Below are 21,438 nucleotides of genomic sequence, written 5' to 3' on the forward strand. Positions count from 1 at the left end.
GATGCGCCACGTCTGGGGTGCCTGCGGCCTGCTATTTTTAGGCTGTGAAGGCCCAATAACTATGGACCTTCCCACCCTGAGAATACCAGACCACAGCTGTCCGCTTTACCTTGGCTGGTGATCCAATTTGGGGGGTCCCCTACTTTTATTGTGTAATTATTAATATTTATAAAATAATTATAAAAAAGAGCCTATGGGGACCTCCACATTGGATCCCCAACCACGGTAAAGCTGCCAGCTGTGGTTTTCAGGCTACAGCCGTCTGCTTTACCCTAGCTGGCTATCAAAAATGGGGGGACCCAACGTCATTTTTTTTTTTTAACTATTTTTTAAATAGAAAAAATTAATGGGCTTCCCTGTATTTTGATTGCCAACCAAGGTAACGGCAGGCAGATGGGGGTGGCAACCCATAGCTGTCTGCTTTATCTGCGCTGAGAATCAAAAATACCGCGGAGCGCTACGTCATTTTTTTAAAGATTTATTTTTACAGCACTGTGATGTCCAGCAATCAAAATACAGGGAAGCCCATTTTATTTTTAGTTATTTAAATAAATAATTAAAAAAAATATATGTTAGCTCCCACTGCATTTGTTGTATTGCTAGCTAAGGGTAATCCAAGCAGCTACTGGCTGCTAAACCCCACTGCTTGGTGTTACCTTCACTGGCAATGGAAAATCCAGGGAAGCATTTTTTATTTTTTTTGCCAAAAAGCTACAAAAAAAGGACGTGAGCGTCGCCATATTTTTGTATGCTAGCCAGGTATAGCAGGCAGGTGCTGGAAGAGTTGGATACAGCGCCAGAAGATGGCGCTTCTATGAAAATGCCATTTTCTGAGGTGGCTGCAGACTGCAATTCGCAGCAGTGGGGCCCAGAAAGCTCAGGCCAACCGGTGGTGCGGATTCCAATCCCAGCTGCCTAGTTGTACCTGGCTGGACACAAAAATGGGGCAAAGCCTACGTCATTTGTTTTCTAATTATTTCATGAAATTCATGAAATAATAAAAAAAGGGCTTCCCTTTATTTTTGGTTCCCAGCGGGGTACAAATAGGCAACTGGGGGTTGGGGGCAGCCGTACCTGCCTGCTGTACCTGGCTAGCATACAAAAATATGGCGAAGCCACATAATTTTTTCAGGGGGCAAAAAACTTCTGCATACAGTCCTGGATGGAGTATGCTGAGCCTTGTAGTTCTGCAGCTGCTGTCTGTCTGTATGGAGAAGAGCAGACAGCAGCTGCAGAACTACAAGGCTCAGCATACTCCATCCAGGACTGTATGCAGAAGTTTTTTGCCCACCAAAAAAATGACGTGGGCTTCGCCATATTTTTGTATGCTAGCCAGGTACAGCTGGCAGCCACGGGCTGCCTCCAACCCCCAGTTGCCTATTTGTACCCGGCTGGGAACCAAAAATATAGGGAAGCCCGTTTTTTTTAATTATTTCACTTATTTCATGAAATAATTAAAAAACAAATGACGTGGGCTTCGCCCTATTTTTGTGTCCAGCCGGGTACAACTAGGCAGCTGGGGATTGGAATCCGCAGCACAGGTTAGCCCGAGGTTTGTGGGCGCCTCTGCTGCGGATTTCAGTCCGCAGCCGTCCCAGAAAATGGCGCTCTCATAGAAGCGCCATCATCTGGCGCTGTATCCAACTCTTCCAACAGCCCTGGAGCCGGGTGGCTTGTTGGGTAATCATGAGTTAATACTGGCTTTGTTTTACTAGCCAGTATTAAGCCAGAGATTCTTAATGTCAGGCACGTTTGACCCGGCCATTAAGAATCTCCAATAAAGGGTTAAAAAAAGACACCACACAGAGAAAAAATACTTTAATAGAAATAAATACACAGACACATTAGAGACTCCATCTTTATTACCCCTGTCAGCCCTCCACGATCCTGCTCTTCTGTCTGCTTTCTTTCTAGTGTAGTAGTAGTGACGATTGTAGTGAGGGCCATCACTTGGGGCTGGGGAACCTCCATCCTAACTACAATGCTCACTACAATCGGGAAGCAGCGTGCAGCCTTCACTCCGTGAGTGATCACTGCTGGCTGCTAGCGGTAACGCTGACAGACGCGTTACCATAGCAACGGTGCTCCCGGAGCCGCGGTTAGCGGTGACGTCACCGCTAACTGCGTTGCTATGGCAACGGTGATCTCCGTTAATGACCGGCTGTGTCAGCCGGTCCCTAACGGAACGGGGAGTCGACCGTGTGCTAGAGCATGTCGCCGGTACACGGCGATACACATATGTGCACCGTGTACCGGAGAGATGCACTCGCAGGTCCTACATGACGTGTCATAGTCATGTGACCAGTCTGTAGCCAATGAGATAATAGCCACGTGACTGGTCACATGGCTATTTTGACGTCACGATAGGTCCTGCTTCTCTGCTGGCAGTGCAGGTCACCGGGAGGATTCAGCGATCATCGGATGGAATAGCGGCAGGAGACAGAGTGCAGAAGGGATCGCGAGGACCGGTAAGTGTTATGGCAATGTTTATTAACTGTTTGTGTACATTTATAATGCATTTTTATGTGTTTGTGATTGCCTCCCATTATAGCCTATACGTTCGAGTTCGGTTCGTCGAACGTTCGACGAACCGAACTCGAACGGGACCCCCGTTCGGCGAACCGGCCTCGAGCCGAACCGGGACCGGTTCGCTCATCTCTACTCCTTATGGTCAAAGCAATTGACCAGATTAACATCGATATACGTGGTGGGGATATAGGAAAATCCCTGGCTCGGCTTGAGAGCCGTTGGATATACCGGTTGGGCACGGTATCTCCAAGTGGGCTAAATGAGAATTTTGGCTTTAATGCCGTTCTCGAAGTTAAAACGCTGACCCTTGTTCGGAGATGTTTGCATTACTATTGTTTTTAATATGGTTTTAATATATTTTTTATATTTCAATGACTTTCTTACGATAACATCTGGTTAATGTGTGACTGGTACTGGGTTGCTTTAAGGTGTACTAATACTTTTCTTTCTCCTATATTGAGTTTGTAGAGTCTGGGTATTCTTGACATTTCTGTGTAAAGGAGGAGTCGTTTAGGATGGCCAGATATGGGGTCTTGGACTAAAAAGGATGAATCTATCTTCTGACTGGATAAACAGGAAGCTGGCATATTGAATCACGGAACAGAATCTGAGGACCATTACTGGCGTTCGTTTATTTATACCGTGCCCCATGCTACCGGTGTATCGATGGCATGGACTGCGGAATGCTAGTTTACTCTAGCTTAATAACACACGTGTTACTGGCGCATAGTTGGAATGGACTGAAGATTGCTAATTTATTCTAGCTTGACAACATGTGTGCTACTGGCGTATTGTTGATATGGACTCCAGACTGCTAGTTTATTCTAGCTTAATAATATCCGTATATATAAGTATCGCTATTCCGTATATGTGCCTTCCTGTTTTATAAATCATCCAGTGGGGTATAGGGATCTATGGGGCTAAAAAAACCTATGTCATGATTTAGATATCTTATGATAATGGCTAAAATTCTTCCTATATGTATAGAGAACATGTTGAAAATCTATATACTTTTTGTAAATTTGGTTAAGTCCATTGCTCTGTAAAACCATCTGCTCATGGGGTTCCCCTTATGATCTATGAGGCATGTTTTACTATACCACTTTTAATATCCCTGCCCTAAAACGATACCTTAGCGCTATACATGTGGAGAGCGGCAAAGCCCTGCAGTGGATTCCCAGCGCTTCTGTACGGTCGAGTGACGTGTGGCTGCGCATGCGCGGTGTCTGTGGCATCGCGTTGCCATGGCCCCCCGTGACTGATGGGTCCACGCCATGACCGGAACTAGTGCCGGGTTACTTCCTGGTTACCCACGCTGTATGGTGGCGTCCGCGCCAGAAAACACATGTTCCTTCTGCGCTCCCCGATTAACCTGGGGTATAAATAGATCCCTAAATGTCCCTGTAGTACACCTGCCTCCCGAAGAAGCAGCAGTGAAACGCGTTGAGGCGTGGTGGTTGCGGGTACGCCGTCGGTTCATCGGTCAGGTCTGTATACTTGTTTTGGCCTCTATGCGATTTTGTGGTCCGGATCCAGGTTGGACCTTGCTGTTCATGGAACTAGTGGGCGAGTGGTGGGGTTGGATATCGCCGCTGTGATGCTATTTGGGCAATACATTTTTTTATTTTTTTATTTATTGCAGCGGCAATGCCCTCCCTCACAGCCCCAGTTTGATCCATGCTTCCGTGGCAGAATTTGTCACTGGAGGGAATGCTATAAACTCTAGCTATTAACTAATCCTCTGTTTCACTTACCGATATTATGGTATTTTCCTGAATACACTTACACTGGCTGACCACATGCTATTTTAATTTTACATTTGTGACTGTGCCACGTGAGAGTGTTTCAGGAATGCCCTATGGGTATATGAGGTTGGTCCATGGGGCTCCATGGACCACATGGTAGGCCATAGAAATTTAACGTATATGGTTACTCTGTATAACATTTGACTTGTACTGATGGTCTGATTGCGTCCGCACCTACCCCTCCCATGTTAGGAGGGACTCACTTGTGGTTTACACTGTCCTATTGTGCCAAAAGTAAAAACTGTCATTTTTTAAGAAAAGTGTCAATAAAATTTGTTGTTTTATGACATTGTGGCATTTTAGTAATTTCCTTGTGGAGTTAGTGTTTTCTGGGGAGTATATGAGCAGCATGGGGAGTATATGAGCAGGACATTACCCCATAACAGTATGAGCAGCAGATCCTCGCTCCATAAGTGTGTCATGACCACATTTTTTGCCTAACATTTTATTTTCCTATTTTCCTCCTCTAAAACCAGGGTGCGCCTTATAGTCAGATGCGTCTTATAGTCCGAAAAATACAGTATATCATGGCTGGGTATTAAAATTGGAGGGAGGGGAAACTGCATGCCATTTTAAAAAAAAATTAAATAAATAATTTTAAAAAAATAGCTGCATAGGGTCCCTCTTATTTGATACACAGCCAAGATAAGCATACAACTGGGGGCTGCAGGCTGTACCCGTATGCTTTTTCTGTGCTGGGTATCATATTATGAGGCCAAACCAATTTTTAATTCATTTAAAATACTATAGACACGCAGACATTGTGCATGATTCCTAGCATTCAGAACCGCTGTCGCATAGGGAGGGGGAGCAGTCTGACTGCAACTAATCACAGATGCTGGGACTGCTGGTGGGTGAGGGAAGCAGTGAATATGTTTGAGGTTAACGAAAGGCCCCGGAAGTAGTGTTACTGTTGCGTGGGAGACTCGGCAAGTATAACGCGCCTGCTCTAATCCTCCTAGCCCTTTCTACCACCATTTTAAATCACAATAAGAGATGAGCGAGGCTGTTCTGTAAAGGTTCGACAATTTCAAAATCCGGTTGGACCCACCTATCCCAGATATCTGCGGGTTCGCCTATCGCTATTTAACAACTTTAGATCGCTTCAACTAAAAGGGTTAAAAGTTTATAAGCAATTTCTCATTTTTCCAATAAAATTTACAAAACCAGTTTTTTTTAAGGGACCATATCGCATTTGAAGTGACTTTGAGAGGCCTAGGAGACAGAAAAAACCCAAAAGTGACACCATTATAAAACTATACCAGTCAAAGTACCAAAAACCACATCCAAGAAGTTTATTAACTCCTCAGGTGCTTCATAGGAAGGTGGAATGAAAATAATAAATTGACTTTTTACCTAAAAATGTTGCTTTAGCCAAAATTTATTTACTTTTACAAGAAATAGCATGACAAAATGGATCCCAAAATTTGTAACTGAGTTTCTTTCAAGCACGATGATAGTGATATGTAGTCAGAAACTCATTTGGACAAACGGCATGGGTCGGAAAGGAAGGTGCACAATTTGAATTTTGGAACACAAATTTGGTTGAAATAGATTGCCACCATGTCACATTTGCAGGGCTCCTAAAGTACCTAAACAGCAGAAACCCCCACAATTGACCCCATTTTGGAAAGTAGACCACTCAAATTTATTTAGGGGTATAGTGAGCATTTTGAACTAACAGGCACTTCACAGAATTTGATAACATTACGTCGGCATATTGAAAATTATCATTTTTTGTTCACTAAAATGTTGCTTTGGCCGCAAATTTCTCACTTTTGCAAAAGATGACACCAAAATCTATTTGTTATCCACTTTCTTATGAGCGTGATGATACCCTTCATGTGGTAAAAAAGTTCTGTTTGGAAAAATAGCAAGCCTCAGAAGAGAAGGAACAATATCTGAAATTTAGAAAGCACAATTTGGCTCTATTTGAAATAGATTGTCATATTTGCAGAACCTGCGTGGTTCAACAACAACAGAAAAAAGTAATGTATTTATTTAGGGAGGTATTGAGTAGTTTGATACCACCGTTTTGTATGCAGTTGATGCAACACACACTTGCACCTATAATATCATGTTTCCCCAAAAATAAGAAACAGTCTTATATTTTTTTTCTCTGAAAAATGCGCCAGGCTTTTTTTCGGGGTAGGGCTTATTCTCAGGGAAACGCAGTTGGGGGAAAGTGTACCCCTAAAAATGCAAACCCTCTTCTCAGGAGAATCATACTTACCAGATCCAGGGAATCTGCATCGCTCCTAGGTCCTGCGATCTACGGCGGGCGCTCCCAGCAGGTATGCTCCACACGGACCTCCCCGGCTTCAGGCCAACACACATACATACATCAAATCGCGCACACACACACTCACCACATCCGGCGATACCAATTGCTTCAGGACGGCAGAGGAAACTGGGACGAAGTGCACTGGAACGCGAGGAACTGCAGTGGCACACTTCAATGTATTTCACCTCAAGTCCTCCATGCAAACCACTGCACTGCGTCCCATGTTTCTCTGCCAGCCGAAAGCAATCGGTTTCGCTGGATGTGGTAAGTGTGTGCGATCTGATGTGTGATTGTGTGTGGTACGTGTTCCATCGCAGGTCCTTGATGCGTTCCACTGCAGGTCCTCTAGTTCAGTGTCTGATGAATATGATTGCGGGGGTCTATCGCCTCTCTTTGGGGGGGGGGGGGGTCTGCTTTCTACAATGATATACATATTTACAGTGCCTACAAGTAGTATTCAACCCCCTGCAGATTTAGCAGGTTTGATAAGATGCAAATAAGTTAGAGCCTGCAAACTTCAAACAAGAGCAGGATTTATTAACAGATGCATAAATCTTACAAACCAACAAGTTATGTTGCGCAGTTAAATTTTAATAAATTTTCAACATAAAAGTGTGGGTCAATTATTATTCAACCCCTAGGTTTAATATTTTGTGGAATAACCCTTGTTTGCAATTACAGCTAATAATCGTCTTTTATAAGACCTAATCAGGCCGGCACAGGTCTCTGGAGTTATCTTGGCCCACTCCTCCATGCAGATCTTCTCCAAGTTATCTAGGTTCTTTGGGTGTCTCATGTGGACTTTAATCTTGAGCTCCTTCCACAAGTTTTCAATTGGGTTAAGGTCAGGAGACTGACTAGGCCACTGCAACACCTTGATTTTTTCCCTCTTGAACCAGGCCTTGGTTTTCTTGGCTGTGTGCTTTGGGTTGTTGTCTTGTTGGAAGATGAAATGATGACCCATCTTAAGATCCTTGATGGAGGAGCGGAGGTTCTTGGCCAAAATCTCCAGGTAGGCCGTGCTATCCATCTTCCCATGGATGCGGACCAGATGGCCAGGCCCCTTGGCTGAGAAACAGCCCCACAGCATGATGCTGCCACCACCATGCTTGACTGTAGGGATGGTATTCTTGGGGTCGTATGCAGTGCCATCCAGTCTCCAAACGTCACGTGTGTGGTTGGCACCAAAGATCTCGATCTTGGTCTCATCAGACCAGAGAACCTTGAACCAGTCTGTCTCAGAGTCCTCCAAGTGATCATGAGCAAACTGTAGACGAGCCTTGACATGACGCTTTGAAAGTAAAAAGGTACCTTACGGGCTCGTCTGGAACGGAGACCATTGCGGTGGAGTACGTTACTTATGGTATTGACTGAAACCAATGTCCCCACTGCCATGAGATCTTCCCGGAGCTCCTTCCTTGTTGTCCTTGGGTTAGCCTTGACTCTTCGGACAAGCCTGGCCTCGGCACGGGTGGAAACTTTCAAAGGCTGTCCAGGCCGTGGAAGCCTAACAGTAGTTACATAAGCCTTCCACTTCCGGATGATGCTCCCAACAGTGGAGACAGGTAGGCCCAACTCCTTGGAAAGGGTTTTGTACCCCTTGCCAGCCTTGTGACCCTCCACGATCTTGTCTCTGATGGCCTTGGAATGCTTCTTTGTCTTTCCCATGTTGACCAAGTATGAGTGCTGTTCACAAGTTTGGGGAGGGTCTTAATTAGTCAGAAAAGGCTGGAAAAAGAGATAATTAATCCAAACATGTGAAGCTCATTGTTCTTTGTGCCTGGAATACTTCTTAAAACTTTAGGGGAACCAAACAGAATTCTGGTGGATTGAGGGGTTGAATAATAAATGACCCTCTGAATAAACTTTTCACAATTTAAAAAAAAAAAAAAAGAAATAAAAAAAAAAAAAAAGAAATAACATTCTTTTTTGCTGCAGTGCATTTCACACTTCCAGGCTGATCTACAGTCCAAAAGTCACAATGCCAAGTTAATTCCGAATGTGTAAACCTGCTAAATCTGCAGGGGCTTGAATACTACTTGTAGGCACTGTATGTATGTATGTATGTATGTATGTATGTATGTATGTATGTATGTATGTATATATACTGTATGGACACTTCATGATTGACCTGCAGCTAAGGCTTATTTCAGGGTAGGGATTATATTTAAGCCTTTCGCCGAAAATTCCTGCTAGGGCTTATTTTAGGGGTAGGTCTTATTTTAGGGGAAACACGGTTGATGGTGCACCATTTGGTCTTCACAGTAAAATTGATGGAATTTCAAGACCCATTCAAAGCTTACAAAGACATTGAGCTACCAAACACGACATTCTTCCAGGAGTTATTACTCACAAAGGGCAGTATGCCCCTAAAAACACATTTGCTGATTATAAATGATAATAAAAAATGTTGTCCTACAATTGCATATATTGCAGCAGGAAGAATAACATTTACTGGGGTGAAGGGAAAAATGTTAAAAAATGTGGAGCAAAATGCAGCCAGCTATATGGCAAACTTAAGGGTATGTTCACACAGAGCGGTTTTGCTGCGTTTTTTGGCTGCAGATTTGCCTTGGTTTTATGCAAATCCATGCTACTAAAAGCTACTTTTTATAGTCCCAGCAAAGTCTATGAGATTTCTAAAATCTCATGCACACACACAAACACCTGCAGATTTTTTCCTTACTGTTTTGTCAAACACCTGCGTTTTTGCTGTAGATTTCACAGAACGAGCATGTCAATTCTTTGCAGCGTTTTTGCAATTTTTTTTATTAATACAAGCCATTTTGTAGAAAAAAATGCACCAAAACGCCACTAAACAACGCAGCAAAAACGCAGATGACTCAAAGGAGATTTCCTGCCACAAAAATAAAGTTTTAGGCTACATGCGCACGCTGCGTTTTTTGTTACGTTTTTGGTGTGTTTTTTGGTGCAGTTTTGTTGTCAGAACATTCTGACATTTGACTTCCCAGCAAAGTCTATGAGAAGTCAGATTTGCTATGCGCACATTGCAGTTTGTCAGCGTTTTGTCAAAAGTTTGTGACAAAAAAAAATGCAGCATGTTCATTCTTCCTGCGTTTTTGTCAACATTTGTCAAAAAAACGCAGCAAAAATGCATGTTGTGAAAAACGCACCGAAAACGCAGCAAAAACGCACCTACAATTACAGGCATTTTTTGTGACATTTCCAGGCTCTCTCTGACAACAAGCAGTTTTGGCTGCAGTTTGTGAACACAAAAAGACGCAGCGTGCACATGTAGCCTATGTGCCCACATTGCGTTCTGTCCCTGCAGAATTTCTGCAGCGATTTGAACAGCACACGTGCGCTTCAAAATCGCTGCAGAAACAGTCCGTAATGAAAAGCCGATTTCATGCGCTCTGGATGCAGCCTCTCCCATAGACAGAGCGGGACCTTGTGATACCAATGTGATATGACTGAAGTATGTGTGATTAGATAGGAATCATAATCATAAGATAGGAGTGATCCCAGATATTATTTGATCCATCAATAATTCAGTATCAAAGAAGATGTCCTTTGGAGGGCCAAAATAATGACCAGGGAATACATGTCTTGAAGCAGTTGAAGATAAAGGAAGTAACATTTACAGTTCCACTTACAGGAAACTTGTGGTTAGCTTAAAGACAGTTTTAAGGATGAAATTTACGGCTCATTGCAATATTTCACTAAACTGTGGTCAGCCAGTTGTCAACTGACAGGATGTGCTGGAAATGTGCAGGAAGCTGCCGTTACCTACAACATTTTGTGGTCAAGTTACATGAACATGACTCAGCTGTCATATGCTGGTGACCATTTAGACACAACCTACAATATTTTCCTATAAAATATACACGGAACTCGCTTAAGGTAGGGAAATACCTTCCAGGACATTGAAGTGTACGTACGCACTGTTCCTGTGATGCCATGCCAAGATGCCATGTTGATTCCTTATCTTAACTCGAGTTCCCTCCGATGTGAAAGGATTGCTACAACATAACGGTAATGTTGATGCATATTTCTGTTATTGTATAAGTTTCTATGACTATAAGATTCTAAATGCCTATGTACCATTGATTATATTCATGTGCTATTAAAATAAATAGTATCTTGCTATAAAGAATATTAGTATTCGTGCCTGATTAGGATATCAGTGAGCGCTTCGTAAGTACGGGCTTTCAGACCCCTTCTTAGTAGAATTTAGCAAGACATAAATTGGCGTAGTCGGCAGGATTACTTCTATTAGAGGTAATTAACGAATTTTTGTAATTTAGAAGTTAAAAACATATATTTGGCAAATTTCCAGATATTTTTTCAATCTTTTTGCATATAGTGTCAAAATGTTCAGAAAACGTAAGGATAATGTTAAGGAGGTTGTTGTGGAGATCCCATGCTGGATTGAGGCTCCCTACAATCTTATAGCACATGAATTGGTCAATTGTGGATTGGCAGAACAATGGCAGGATAAGCTCAAGGGTTGTGAAGCTACTGATGTTGTGAATGTACTCAGTGGTGCCCCTGTGAAAGCAGGTGATGTAGTGTCTTTAGCACGGCACAAACGATGGCAGGACAAGCTTAAGGGTTGTGAAGCTACTGATGTTGTGAATGTACTCAGTGGTGCCCCTGTGAAAACAGGTGATGTAGTGTCTTGTGAATTGGCAGAACAATGGCAGGACAAGCTTATGGGTAGTGAAGCTACTGATGTGAATGTATTCGGTAGTGTCCCTGTGAAAACAGGTGATGTAGTGTCTTTAGCACGGCACAAACAATGGCAGGACAAGCTTATGGGTAGTGAAGCTACTGATGTTGTGAATGTATTCGGTAGTGTCCCTGTGAAAACAGGTGATGTAGTGTCTTTAGGACGGCGCATCTGGATTTTGGCAAGTGCATATAGTGTAATGCATGAGCGTAAGCTAAAGATGCAGAAGAAAAGTTCCCAGGTGGAACAAAAGATGATAGAATTAGGTTGCCTGAAAACAGTTATGGAATGTAATACCCGACTGTTGAAGGATAAATTGGAACATTATCAGAATGTGGCACAAAAAGCTGCCATAAAAATTGCTCAAAATAAGTACAAGAAAAGAAGAAGAGGAAAAGTAAATAAAACCAAAGTACATAAAAGTATCGCCTCAGCTTCTATAAACTGGGATCCCGATACTTGGGATGGGGATGTGTGGGATTCATCTTCATCATCTGATGAGGAGGATTACCATAAAGGGAAGATTCAGGCTAATCCAGTAAGGAGGCGCCTAGAGAGGACAGAGAATGAGATCATCCGGGAACATGTCCGGGATGGTCAGGGGAATCTGCAATATGACGAAGATGGTAATGCCATCACAAATGAGAAAACGATTCCTCATGTAAAAAATCGAGTAACCATTGAAGATTACTCTCAGGGAGAAGTTGATAGCATTTTAACACAGTTTAGACAAAAACCAGGAGAAGGAGAAATTCCCTGGTTGGTCAGGGTGCACGATCTCGGAGGAGGTGAAGTGCACTTTGATGCCGGAGACGTGGCAAAATTTGTCACCATGTCTCGTGACCCAGAAATTCAGAGATCAATAAAAAATTATTTTGTTGATCATAATGAGCATGGTACTCAAAACTTAATCATGATCTTAGCCCATGCTTTTCTGGACAAATATCCATCAGAAGCAGACTTTCCTATCAATGATAAACCTTGGTATACCTTAAAAGATGGTATGGAAAGGCTGAAGGAAGAAGCAATGAGGAATGCTCTTCCTCTTTTGGGACTGGATGATGATTATCTCCAGTACCCATTGACAGCCAGCATAAGTAATAGGCTGGTTAAACATGCTCCTCCAGCATATAAAACAGTTATTTTAACCTTAACTGTAGCGCTGACTGGAGAATCAATCGGTGTAGTTCTAGGGAGGATGAAGGAGTTACAGGATATGGGACAGTGGGATAAACCATCCCCTGGAGGCCATGTTGGTAACAGTAAGCCAAACAATCCTGATTGGAAAGAGAAATCAGTAGGGGAGGCCCCATGGGTGCCTCGAAAAGACATGTTCCAGGCTTTGCTTAAAGCCGGGATCAATAAGGAAAGGATTGATGGAAAGGAGACAGGAGAATTATGGAAGTTGTACAAACAGAAAGTTCTATCTGCAAAGAAAGTGACCACTACAAATGTGGAAGGGGGTTCAAAAACCCCCAAGGTAAAGAAATCAGAAGGAAAAGGGGAAAACCCCCCAAAGAAAGTGTCTTGGGAAGATTTTCAGTCAGTTTATCCATGGGAAGAACTGGCTGCAGCCGTGGCCACAAAGGTCACGGAAGGAAGGGCTAATGCACAGACTGAAGTCTGTGTAAATGAAAGTTCAGAAGGAAGTGATTTACCATAGGTAGCCAGCCAAGCCCCCCTATTGATAAACAGGGACGAACGTCCCTACATCAATCTTAGCATACATTGGAAAGGGGGAAATATTCAAAGAGTCCCAGCTTTGATTGACACGGGGGCGGAGGCTACTTTAATTCATGGAAACCCAGAAAAAATAAAAGGACCTCGAGTAAAAATTGCTGGACTAGGTGGTCAAGTGATCACCAGGGTTCAGACACAGGTAGCTTTGAAGATAGGTAATTTACCTATCAAGCAGTATACGGTGCTGGTAGTACCTATACCAGAATATATTTTGGGAATTGATATCCTAAAATGGATGACTCTTAATCTAACCGAAGGAAAATTCTCCTTTGGGGTTATGTCTTGTCATAAGGAAATGCAGATCTCACATTATATCAATGATATAATGATACAAGGACAAGATGAGCAAAGTGTGAAAGATCAATTGACAAAACTGGTTGCTCATATGTGGAGTAAAGGATGGGAAATCAGTGATGCCAAGGTTCAAGGACCGTCTCAGGTGGTAACATTTCTAGGGATTCAGTGGAACAAGGGGCACAGAGAGATCTTGCCCAATGCCAGACAGAAAATTATTAATTTTCCGGTCCCTAAATCCAAACAGGAGACTCAGTCTTATATTGGATTGTTTGATTTTTGGAGACAACATATCCCTCATTTGGGACAAATGTTGGCTCATTTGTACAAAGTAACGAGTAAAAAATATGAGTTCCAATGGGGAGAGGAACAGCAAAATGTGTTTGAGATGGTCAGGGAAGTGTGGCAAGACATTGAAGGGATTATTCAATCTACCAAGACCACTGTATTTCATGTCGATGCTCATGTCCCTACTAACTCACTTGAACGTTTGTTTAATTCAGAAGCAGATAAAGCAGCAGCCATCAGACAAATCAGTCCAACAGTTGACAAGGCAAGGTACAGCTGTTTGGGCACACCAGAAAGAGCCACGCCTTATTCAGCAGGTTTAGACCTCAGTACATTGGAAACTGTCGTGGTACCCCCAGGTAAGGTAAAACCAATTTCAACAGGATTGGGTTGCCATATACCAAAGGATCATTATGGTCAAATAGCCACTTGTTCTAGTTTAGTGTTAAAAGGAGCCATAGTGGTGGGAGGGGTAATAGAGGCAGATCATCAGGGAGAAATCAAGGTACTGATGCTAAATTTGGGAAATGAACCTTTGATATTGATGAAACACCAGAAGGTGGCTCAGATGTTGATAATTCCAATAAACTTGTCTGAAATAAGAGAAGGAACTGCCCCGGCAGAATTAACAATACGGGGTATTAAAGGTTTTGGATCCTCTAATATTAAAAATGTAGGAGTAAAAATATGGATTCAAAACCTCCAAGGACCGCCCTCAGAGACAGCGGTAATAGCGGTCGGAAAAGATCGTACTCTCCTGATAATGAGACCAGGAGTGGGGAAGTGGGAATATGTCCCACAAGAAAAAATGTTATTTACGAGAATAATAGTGTATCTTTATTTGCAGAAGGTGTGGTAAATAAGCGGAATCCATGGTATCGGTTACTGGGAAGAGCTCGATAGTGATGAGATGGAGAAATTCCTGTGTTTCATGTTTGCCTCTCTGGTCGTTGGATGGACAAGTCTACATCAGGAGGAACCTGTGGCGAATGAATTTCTGATGCACCATCACATTTTCAACACACAGATTGCTGGATCTGTACACATTCTTCAGTTACAGCCACCAGTATCCCTTATCTGGATGTCCCGGTATCGATGGAGGAAATCTTAAACTGGAAAAGTTGTTCTGATCATCTTGCTGATAAAGACACTCGAAGTGTTCGTCTATAGAATACTACAGTACCCATTTCCGTAGTGGGATGGATCAATCTTCCATGGTGGCAAGGCAATTTGAATGCAACAGTCACCAATTTGCAATATCTGGCTTTTAAGGGAGGAATTTGGGTACTAAGAAATAAGACTGGACTGACTAACCTGGGATTCATCTCTATGGACTGTAGATGCTTTTAAACCCAGCTTAGTGGAAAGGACAATTCATGATATGTTATGGCCTTATGCCAATATGTTCATAAATGGGACTAGTGAAACTTCTAGTAACATATCGGGAAATGTAATGTGTAATGATTCCTTTGAATATCGAGCAAATGCCAAAACACATGATATTCAAGGGAGCTTTTCAGATAATATTGCTTTTAGTTTTAATATACTATACATAGTAGTGAAAGTGATTATATTTGTGATTCAACGTTTATCTAAACAAACCAAGAAAACAAAATTTGTGGCAAACAATATTTCTTGGTCATGGTATGGTATATTCCGAGTGATCTTCTTCTAGTGGAATACTGATGATGGAAAATAATCCCTGGGATCAAGGACCGATTGTGATACCAATGTGATATGACTGAAGTATGTGTGATTAGATAGGAATCATAATCATAAGATAGGAGTGATCCCAGATATTATTTGATCCATCAATAATTCAGTATCAAAGAAGATGTCCTTTGGAGGGCCAAAATAATGACCAGGGAATACATGTCTTGAAGCAGTTGAAGATAAAGGAAGTAACATTTACAGTTCCACTTACAGGAAACTTGTGGTTAGCTTAAAGACAGTTTTAAGGATGAAATTTACGGCTCATTGCAATATTTCACTAAACTGTGGTCAGCCAGTTGTCAACTGACAGGATGTGCTGGAAATGTGCAGGAAGCTGCCGTTACCTACAACATTTTGTGGTCAAGTTACATGAACATGACTCAGCTGTCATATGCTGGTGACCATTTAGACACAACCTACAATATTTTCCTATAAAATATACACGGAACTCGCTTAAGGTAGGGAAATACCTTCCAGGACATTGAAGTGTACGTACGCACTGTTCCTGTGATGCCATGCCAAGATGCCATGTTGATTCCTTATCTTAACTCGAGTTCCCTCCGATGTGAAAGGATTGCTACAACATAACGGTAATGTTGATGCATATTTCTGTTATTGTATAAGTTTCTATGACTATAAGATTCTAAATGCCTATGTACCATTGATTATATTCATGTGCTATTAAAATAAATAGTATCTTGCTATAAAGAATATTAGTATTCGTGCCTGATTAGGATATCAGTGAGCGCTTCGTAAGTACGGGCTTTCAGACCCCTTCTTAGTAGAATTTAGCAAGACAGACCTGCATCCAAAGCGCATGAAAGAAGTGACATGTTGCTTTTTAGAACGCAGTGCTTCGGCAGCAGCCGAAGCGTTGCGTTCTAATACGCCATGTGGGCATGGATTAGGCACAATCTTCATAGATTGTGCAGGGGACGCAGGACGCATGCAGTTACGCTGCAAGAACGCAGCGTAACTGCATGAAAATCTTACTCACCGGTAATGGGATTTTCAATAGCCCATGACAGCACCACCTGAGAGATAGGTTCTGCCCACATCAGGACAGGAAACCCACTGATAAAAAGGCGGTACCTTTCCTCCACATCAGTAGGTTTTCAGAGCCAGAGAGGACCAACAAAATACAAACAACAGATTAATCATACCACCACCCAAGGAAACACCATTAACTCTAACACTCCCCGAAGGGTGCCCACAACCAGTGAATAGGGGGGGGAACTAAGGGTGCTGTCATGGGCTATTGAAAATCCCATTACCGGTGAATAATTAAAATTTTTCCCTGCCGCCCATAACAGCACCACCTGAGAGATTCATATAGACTACCACCTTATGGAGGGACCACCGCCTGCAAGACCCGTCTCCCAAAGGAAAGGTCAGTTGTGGAGGATAAGTCCAGCCTATAGTGTCAAAAGAAAGTACCAGGAGACGATCAAGTAGCTGCCCGACAGATCTGGTCAATAAAGGCATCAGCCCTCTCTGCCCAAGACGTAGACACTGCTCTAGTGGAGTGCGCCCTTATGCCCTGAGGAGGAGTGGTGTCTTTAGCCGAGTACGCCAAGGTGATGGCATCCCTGACCCATCTGGCCAAGGTAGCCTTAGAAGCCCCATGTCCCCTGGATTGCCCCTGAAATGTGACAAACAGGACCTGAGGTTTTCTCCATTCCTTAGTCCTATCTAGGTACGTGAGTAAGGCCCTCCGGACATCCAATGTGTGCAACCTAGCCTTCTTCTCGTTATGAGGGGGGGTCACAGAGGGAAAGGAGCACGATTTCTTGGGACCGATGAAAGGTTTTAGAAACCTTGGGAAGGTAGAAGGGATCAGTCTGCAACACCACCCTATCATCCAGAATTTGGGTATAAGGTTGAACTATGGACAAGGCTTGGAGATCCCCCATCCGCCTGGCCGAGGTGAGTGCGACGAGGAGAAAAACCTTAAGTGTCAGTAGTTTGAGAGGGACCTCCCCTAAGGGTTCAAACGGTGGCCCTGTGAGGGCATCCAACACTAAATTGAGGTCCCATGGGGGAACCCTGGGAGCCTGAACTAGTACAGACCTGGACTTAGATTTAATAAAAATGCAAATCCACTCATTCTGTGCCAGACCACAATTAAACAGTGCCCCTAAGGCCAACACCTGCACCTTTAGTGTACTGGTGGAGAGTCCCAATTCCAACCCCCTCTGCAGGAATTCTAGTATAGCCAAGATAGGAGGGGGGTCCTCCGCCCGAGCCCCGGACTGAAGGAGAAAACGCTTCCAGACCCTCCCGTAAATGGCCGTGGTGACCACTTTTCTACTGTGAAGAAGAGTGTCTATTAAGCCAGAAGAAAAACCCCGTCGAGCTAGCAGCCGCCGCTCAAACGCCAGGCCGTCAAATGGAGAGCTGGGTCGGGGGGGTGACGAACTGGGCCCTGGGAAAGGGAGAACCCAAGGATCCACCAGAGACAGTATCCGCAGCCAGTAAACCCATGCCCGCTTCGGCCAGAAGGGGGCGATGAGAATAACCTCCGCTCTGTCGTCCCGTATTTTCCAGAGAACCGAAGGCAACAGGATCAGAGGAGGAAACGCGTATAGGAGGCCGTGGGACCAAGACATCTGGAACGCATCGAGGGCAACAGGATCGTCTCGGGGGTTCAGAGAGCAGAACCTGTCCACTTTCCGATTCGCCTTGGTAGCGAACAGGGACACCACACAGAAGCGTCTTGCCTAAGATCTCCGAGTTTAAGAACCACTCCCCCTGACTGAGACAGTGCCGGCTGAGGAAGTCTGCCTCCTCGTTGTCCGTCCCCTTGATATGAAGAGCTGTTAAGGAGGAGAGATGTTTTTCGGCCAGCTGGAAGATGCGTATAGACAGAGTCAGAAGAGAAGGGGATCTGGTGCCTCCCTGGTGGTTGACGTACGCCACTGTCACCCTGTTGTCCGAAAGGATCCGAACATGGCGACCTCTCAAGAAGGGGAGGAACCCCTCTAGTGCCTTGAGAACCGCCATGAGCTCCCTGTCGTTGGAGGACTGCCTGACCAACTGAGCGTCCCAGGGACCCTGAAGCACCTGTTGGCGCAGATGGGCACCCCACCCCCAACGGCTGGCATCTGTGACTATTGTGTCCGTGACAAGGGAAAGCCAAGGAACCCCCGTTCGGAGGTGAGAGAGGGGTCGTGCCACCAACCCAGGGAGTGCAAGGTGTCTGCTGACAGGGTCAATTTTTTCTCCAAACAGCCTCCAAACAGTCTCTGAAACTGAAGGACTTCCATCTGGAGGAATGCAGTTGGGCCCACCATACCCCTGGGATGCAAGAGGTAAGAGTCCCGACCAGTGACATAGCCTGCCGTAAGGACATGCATCGGCAACTCCTTAAGGAAGAGAGCAAGGACAAGATCCTGGTGACCTTGTCCTCTGGCAGGTGGCACAACTGGCTTGTGGAGTCCAAGACGAGAACCAGGAAGACTTGACACTGAAGAGGCTGGAGTCTGGACTTCTGCTGATTCACCACCCAACCCAGGTCTTCCAGGATAGTGATGACCCTGGACACGTGATCTGCACATAGAGACTCCGACTGACCCACTATCAGGAGGTCGTCCAGATACGGAATGATCAATATGTCCTGTTCCCTGACATGTGCCATGACCTCCGCGATGACTTTGGTGAAGATTCGTGGGGCCATGGAAAGCCCGAATGGCAGCGCTGCGAATTGGAAGTGTCTCAGCCTCCCGGAGACGTGTAGCGCGAACCTGAGAAACCGCCGGTGAGACAGGAAAATAGGGATGCGATAATAGGCGTCCTTTAAGTCGAGGACCGCCATAAAACACACTGGATACAACAGCCTGACAATTGACTTCATGGTCTCCATTTTGAAGGCTCGCTGTACCAGATGCAAATTCAAGTTCCTCAGGTTGAAGATGGTACGGAAGGTGGAGTCCGGCTTCTGAACTAGAAACAGAGTGGAGTAAAAGCCGTCCCCTTCTTGTCCCATGGGGACCTCCTGAATGACCTTCCTCGAGAGGAGAGTCAGCACTTCTACTTCCAAGGCCTGCTGCCGCACTGGGGTCAGCAAGGATGTTATTATTAGAGACAACCGAGGGGGTGAACTGAATTCCAATTTCAACCCTTCCGCCACAATCTGAAGAAGCCATTTGTTGGAGAAGATCATCTTCCAGGCATGGAGGAAGAGGGACAGCCGGCCCCCTCCCTGATGACTGGCATCATTGGGAGGGTTTGTTCTTATTATCGGAGTGTTTGCCAAAGAGAAAGCCTGAGGTATTCTTTCTACGGTCCTTCCACTGATCTTGCGGTTTTTGGGACTTCTTTGTGAAAAACTGACGTCTCCGAAAGGGCCGGCTGCGAGAGGATGTCACCGGGAACACCGAAAACCCCTGTTTCTTATCGGATGCCTTAGTGAGGAGGTCATCCAGGCCTGAGCCAAAAAGATAGGTACCTTCACAAGCCATGCCGCACAGCCGTCCCTTGGATTGGACATCACCCTTCCAATTTTTCAGCCAAAGGGCCCGTCGTGCGGAATTGGAAAGCGCTGCTGATCTGGCGAAAAGTCTTAAGGAATCAACCGAGGCATCTGCCATAAAGGCTGCAGCACCCTGTATTAAGGGCAAGGACGAATTAATATCCTTCCTTGGAGTGTCATTTCTCAACTGGTCTTCCAATTGCTGAAGCCACACCATCAATGACCAGGCAACGCAGGCGCTGGTCACGGCAGGGCGTAAGCCACCTGCTGTGGATTCCCAAGTTCCTCTCAGAAACCCATCAGCCTTCCTATCCAGCTGATCTTTAAGGGACCCTAAGTCCTCAAACGGTAAGGTAGTGGAGCGGGAAGCCTTGGCAATAGCGACATCAATCTTCGGGGTTCTATCCCAGGAGGTAGACGCCTCCCCATCCACTGGGTACTTCCTTTTAAAGGGAAGAGTTAAGATTCAATCTTCTGTCAACTTTTCTCCACTGGTCAGCTATGAGACCCTGAACCTTCTGGGGAATAGGAAACCCCTTACGTTTTTTGGAATCTAAGCCCCCAAACATGACATCCTGGGTGGATTCGGGTCCCCTGGGGTCCACCATTCCCATGGTCGATCGCACCGCCTTCACCAAGGGTCCCACGTCCGCAGTAGGGAAACAAGGTCGACCACCTTCATCGGAAGAGGAGGAGTCAGAATCGGAGGGGGAGGATCACAAGGAGCCTGACGACCGAGAGTCATGAGCCGAACCCGCCGAAGTATCAGGAGTAGACCGCTTAGGATGACAAGATTTCTTGCGTCTCTTGCCCCCCTTAAGGGATTTAAGGGACTCCTGTACTTCTCCCCTGATAATGGAACGTAATTCAGATGAGAACCCTGGCCCTTCTTTGATGAGGGTCTGTTGGATACAGCCCGCACATAGGGCCTTGTTGTAATCAGATGACAGGGAGGATTGGCATATTGCACATTCCTTGTGACGCTGCTTGGAGGTACACTTTTTCTGTACCTAACAAGAGAGGGGACATGGAAACGGGGTCTTAGTAACACGGCTGACCACGAAGTTCACTCACCCCCACGACTCCTGGCAATACCGGATCTGGAGGCGGATTCTTTCCTCCCTTGGTCCTCTTGGGACCCACCGACCGAACGCTGCCCGGACTGGAAACAGCATTCCTGGAACGATCCGCTGAGCCGCGTTCTGAGCCACACTGTGGTGACTCCTTGCGCTGCTCCTTGCTGCGGGGTGAATCTCCTGCCATAATACAAAAAAATGGAGGAGAAAAACTCACCAGTCCACATTTTAAAAAGGAGCTCTCTGTTACATGAGCTCCGCCATCTTGGATCCTAGTGCGCATGCGTACACCAGTCACTTCGTGGTCGCACTGCGCACGTCACCAGGGTCCACGCGTCACTTCCGGCCGGAGCTTCCTGCTTCACTCCAGCGTGCTGCACAGCAAGGACAAGCCTTCCAGCGGCCGCCGTGAGTGTGCACATCCCTGGAGCGATGCCGGGCCGAGCTCCCGCTCCAGGCCCGCGCCTCACCGCCGCAGAGGTCTGAGACCGAGGGGGGATGCATCCAGGCCCGAGCACCGGCTTCTGGTAAGTACCAGGCTTCCA

General features: G+C 45.1%; 2 protein-coding genes across 3 annotated transcripts in view; one reads left to right on the forward strand and one right to left on the reverse strand.

Annotated features, from left to right (window-relative positions):
- FBXL18 (F-box and leucine rich repeat protein 18) overlaps positions 1 to 21,438 on the reverse strand; it is a 124,726-nt gene that overhangs the window by 95,050 nt on the left and 8,238 nt on the right. The gene's annotated exons all lie outside the window — the stretch shown is intronic.
- LOC142245243 (uncharacterized) lies at positions 10,839 to 16,032 on the forward strand. Its single transcript, XM_075317810.1, has 2 exons — positions 10,839 to 13,992; positions 14,481 to 16,032. The coding sequence occupies exon 1, from the start codon at positions 10,953 to 10,955 to the stop codon at positions 12,972 to 12,974; it is 2,022 nt and encodes a 673-aa protein (XP_075173925.1). The 5' UTR covers positions 10,839 to 10,952; the 3' UTR covers positions 12,975 to 13,992; positions 14,481 to 16,032.

The sequence above is a fragment of the Anomaloglossus baeobatrachus genome, chromosome 7 (assembly GCF_048569485.1).
Source record: "Anomaloglossus baeobatrachus isolate aAnoBae1 chromosome 7, aAnoBae1.hap1, whole genome shotgun sequence".
Classification (NCBI taxonomy): domain Eukaryota; kingdom Metazoa; phylum Chordata; class Amphibia; order Anura; family Aromobatidae; genus Anomaloglossus; species Anomaloglossus baeobatrachus.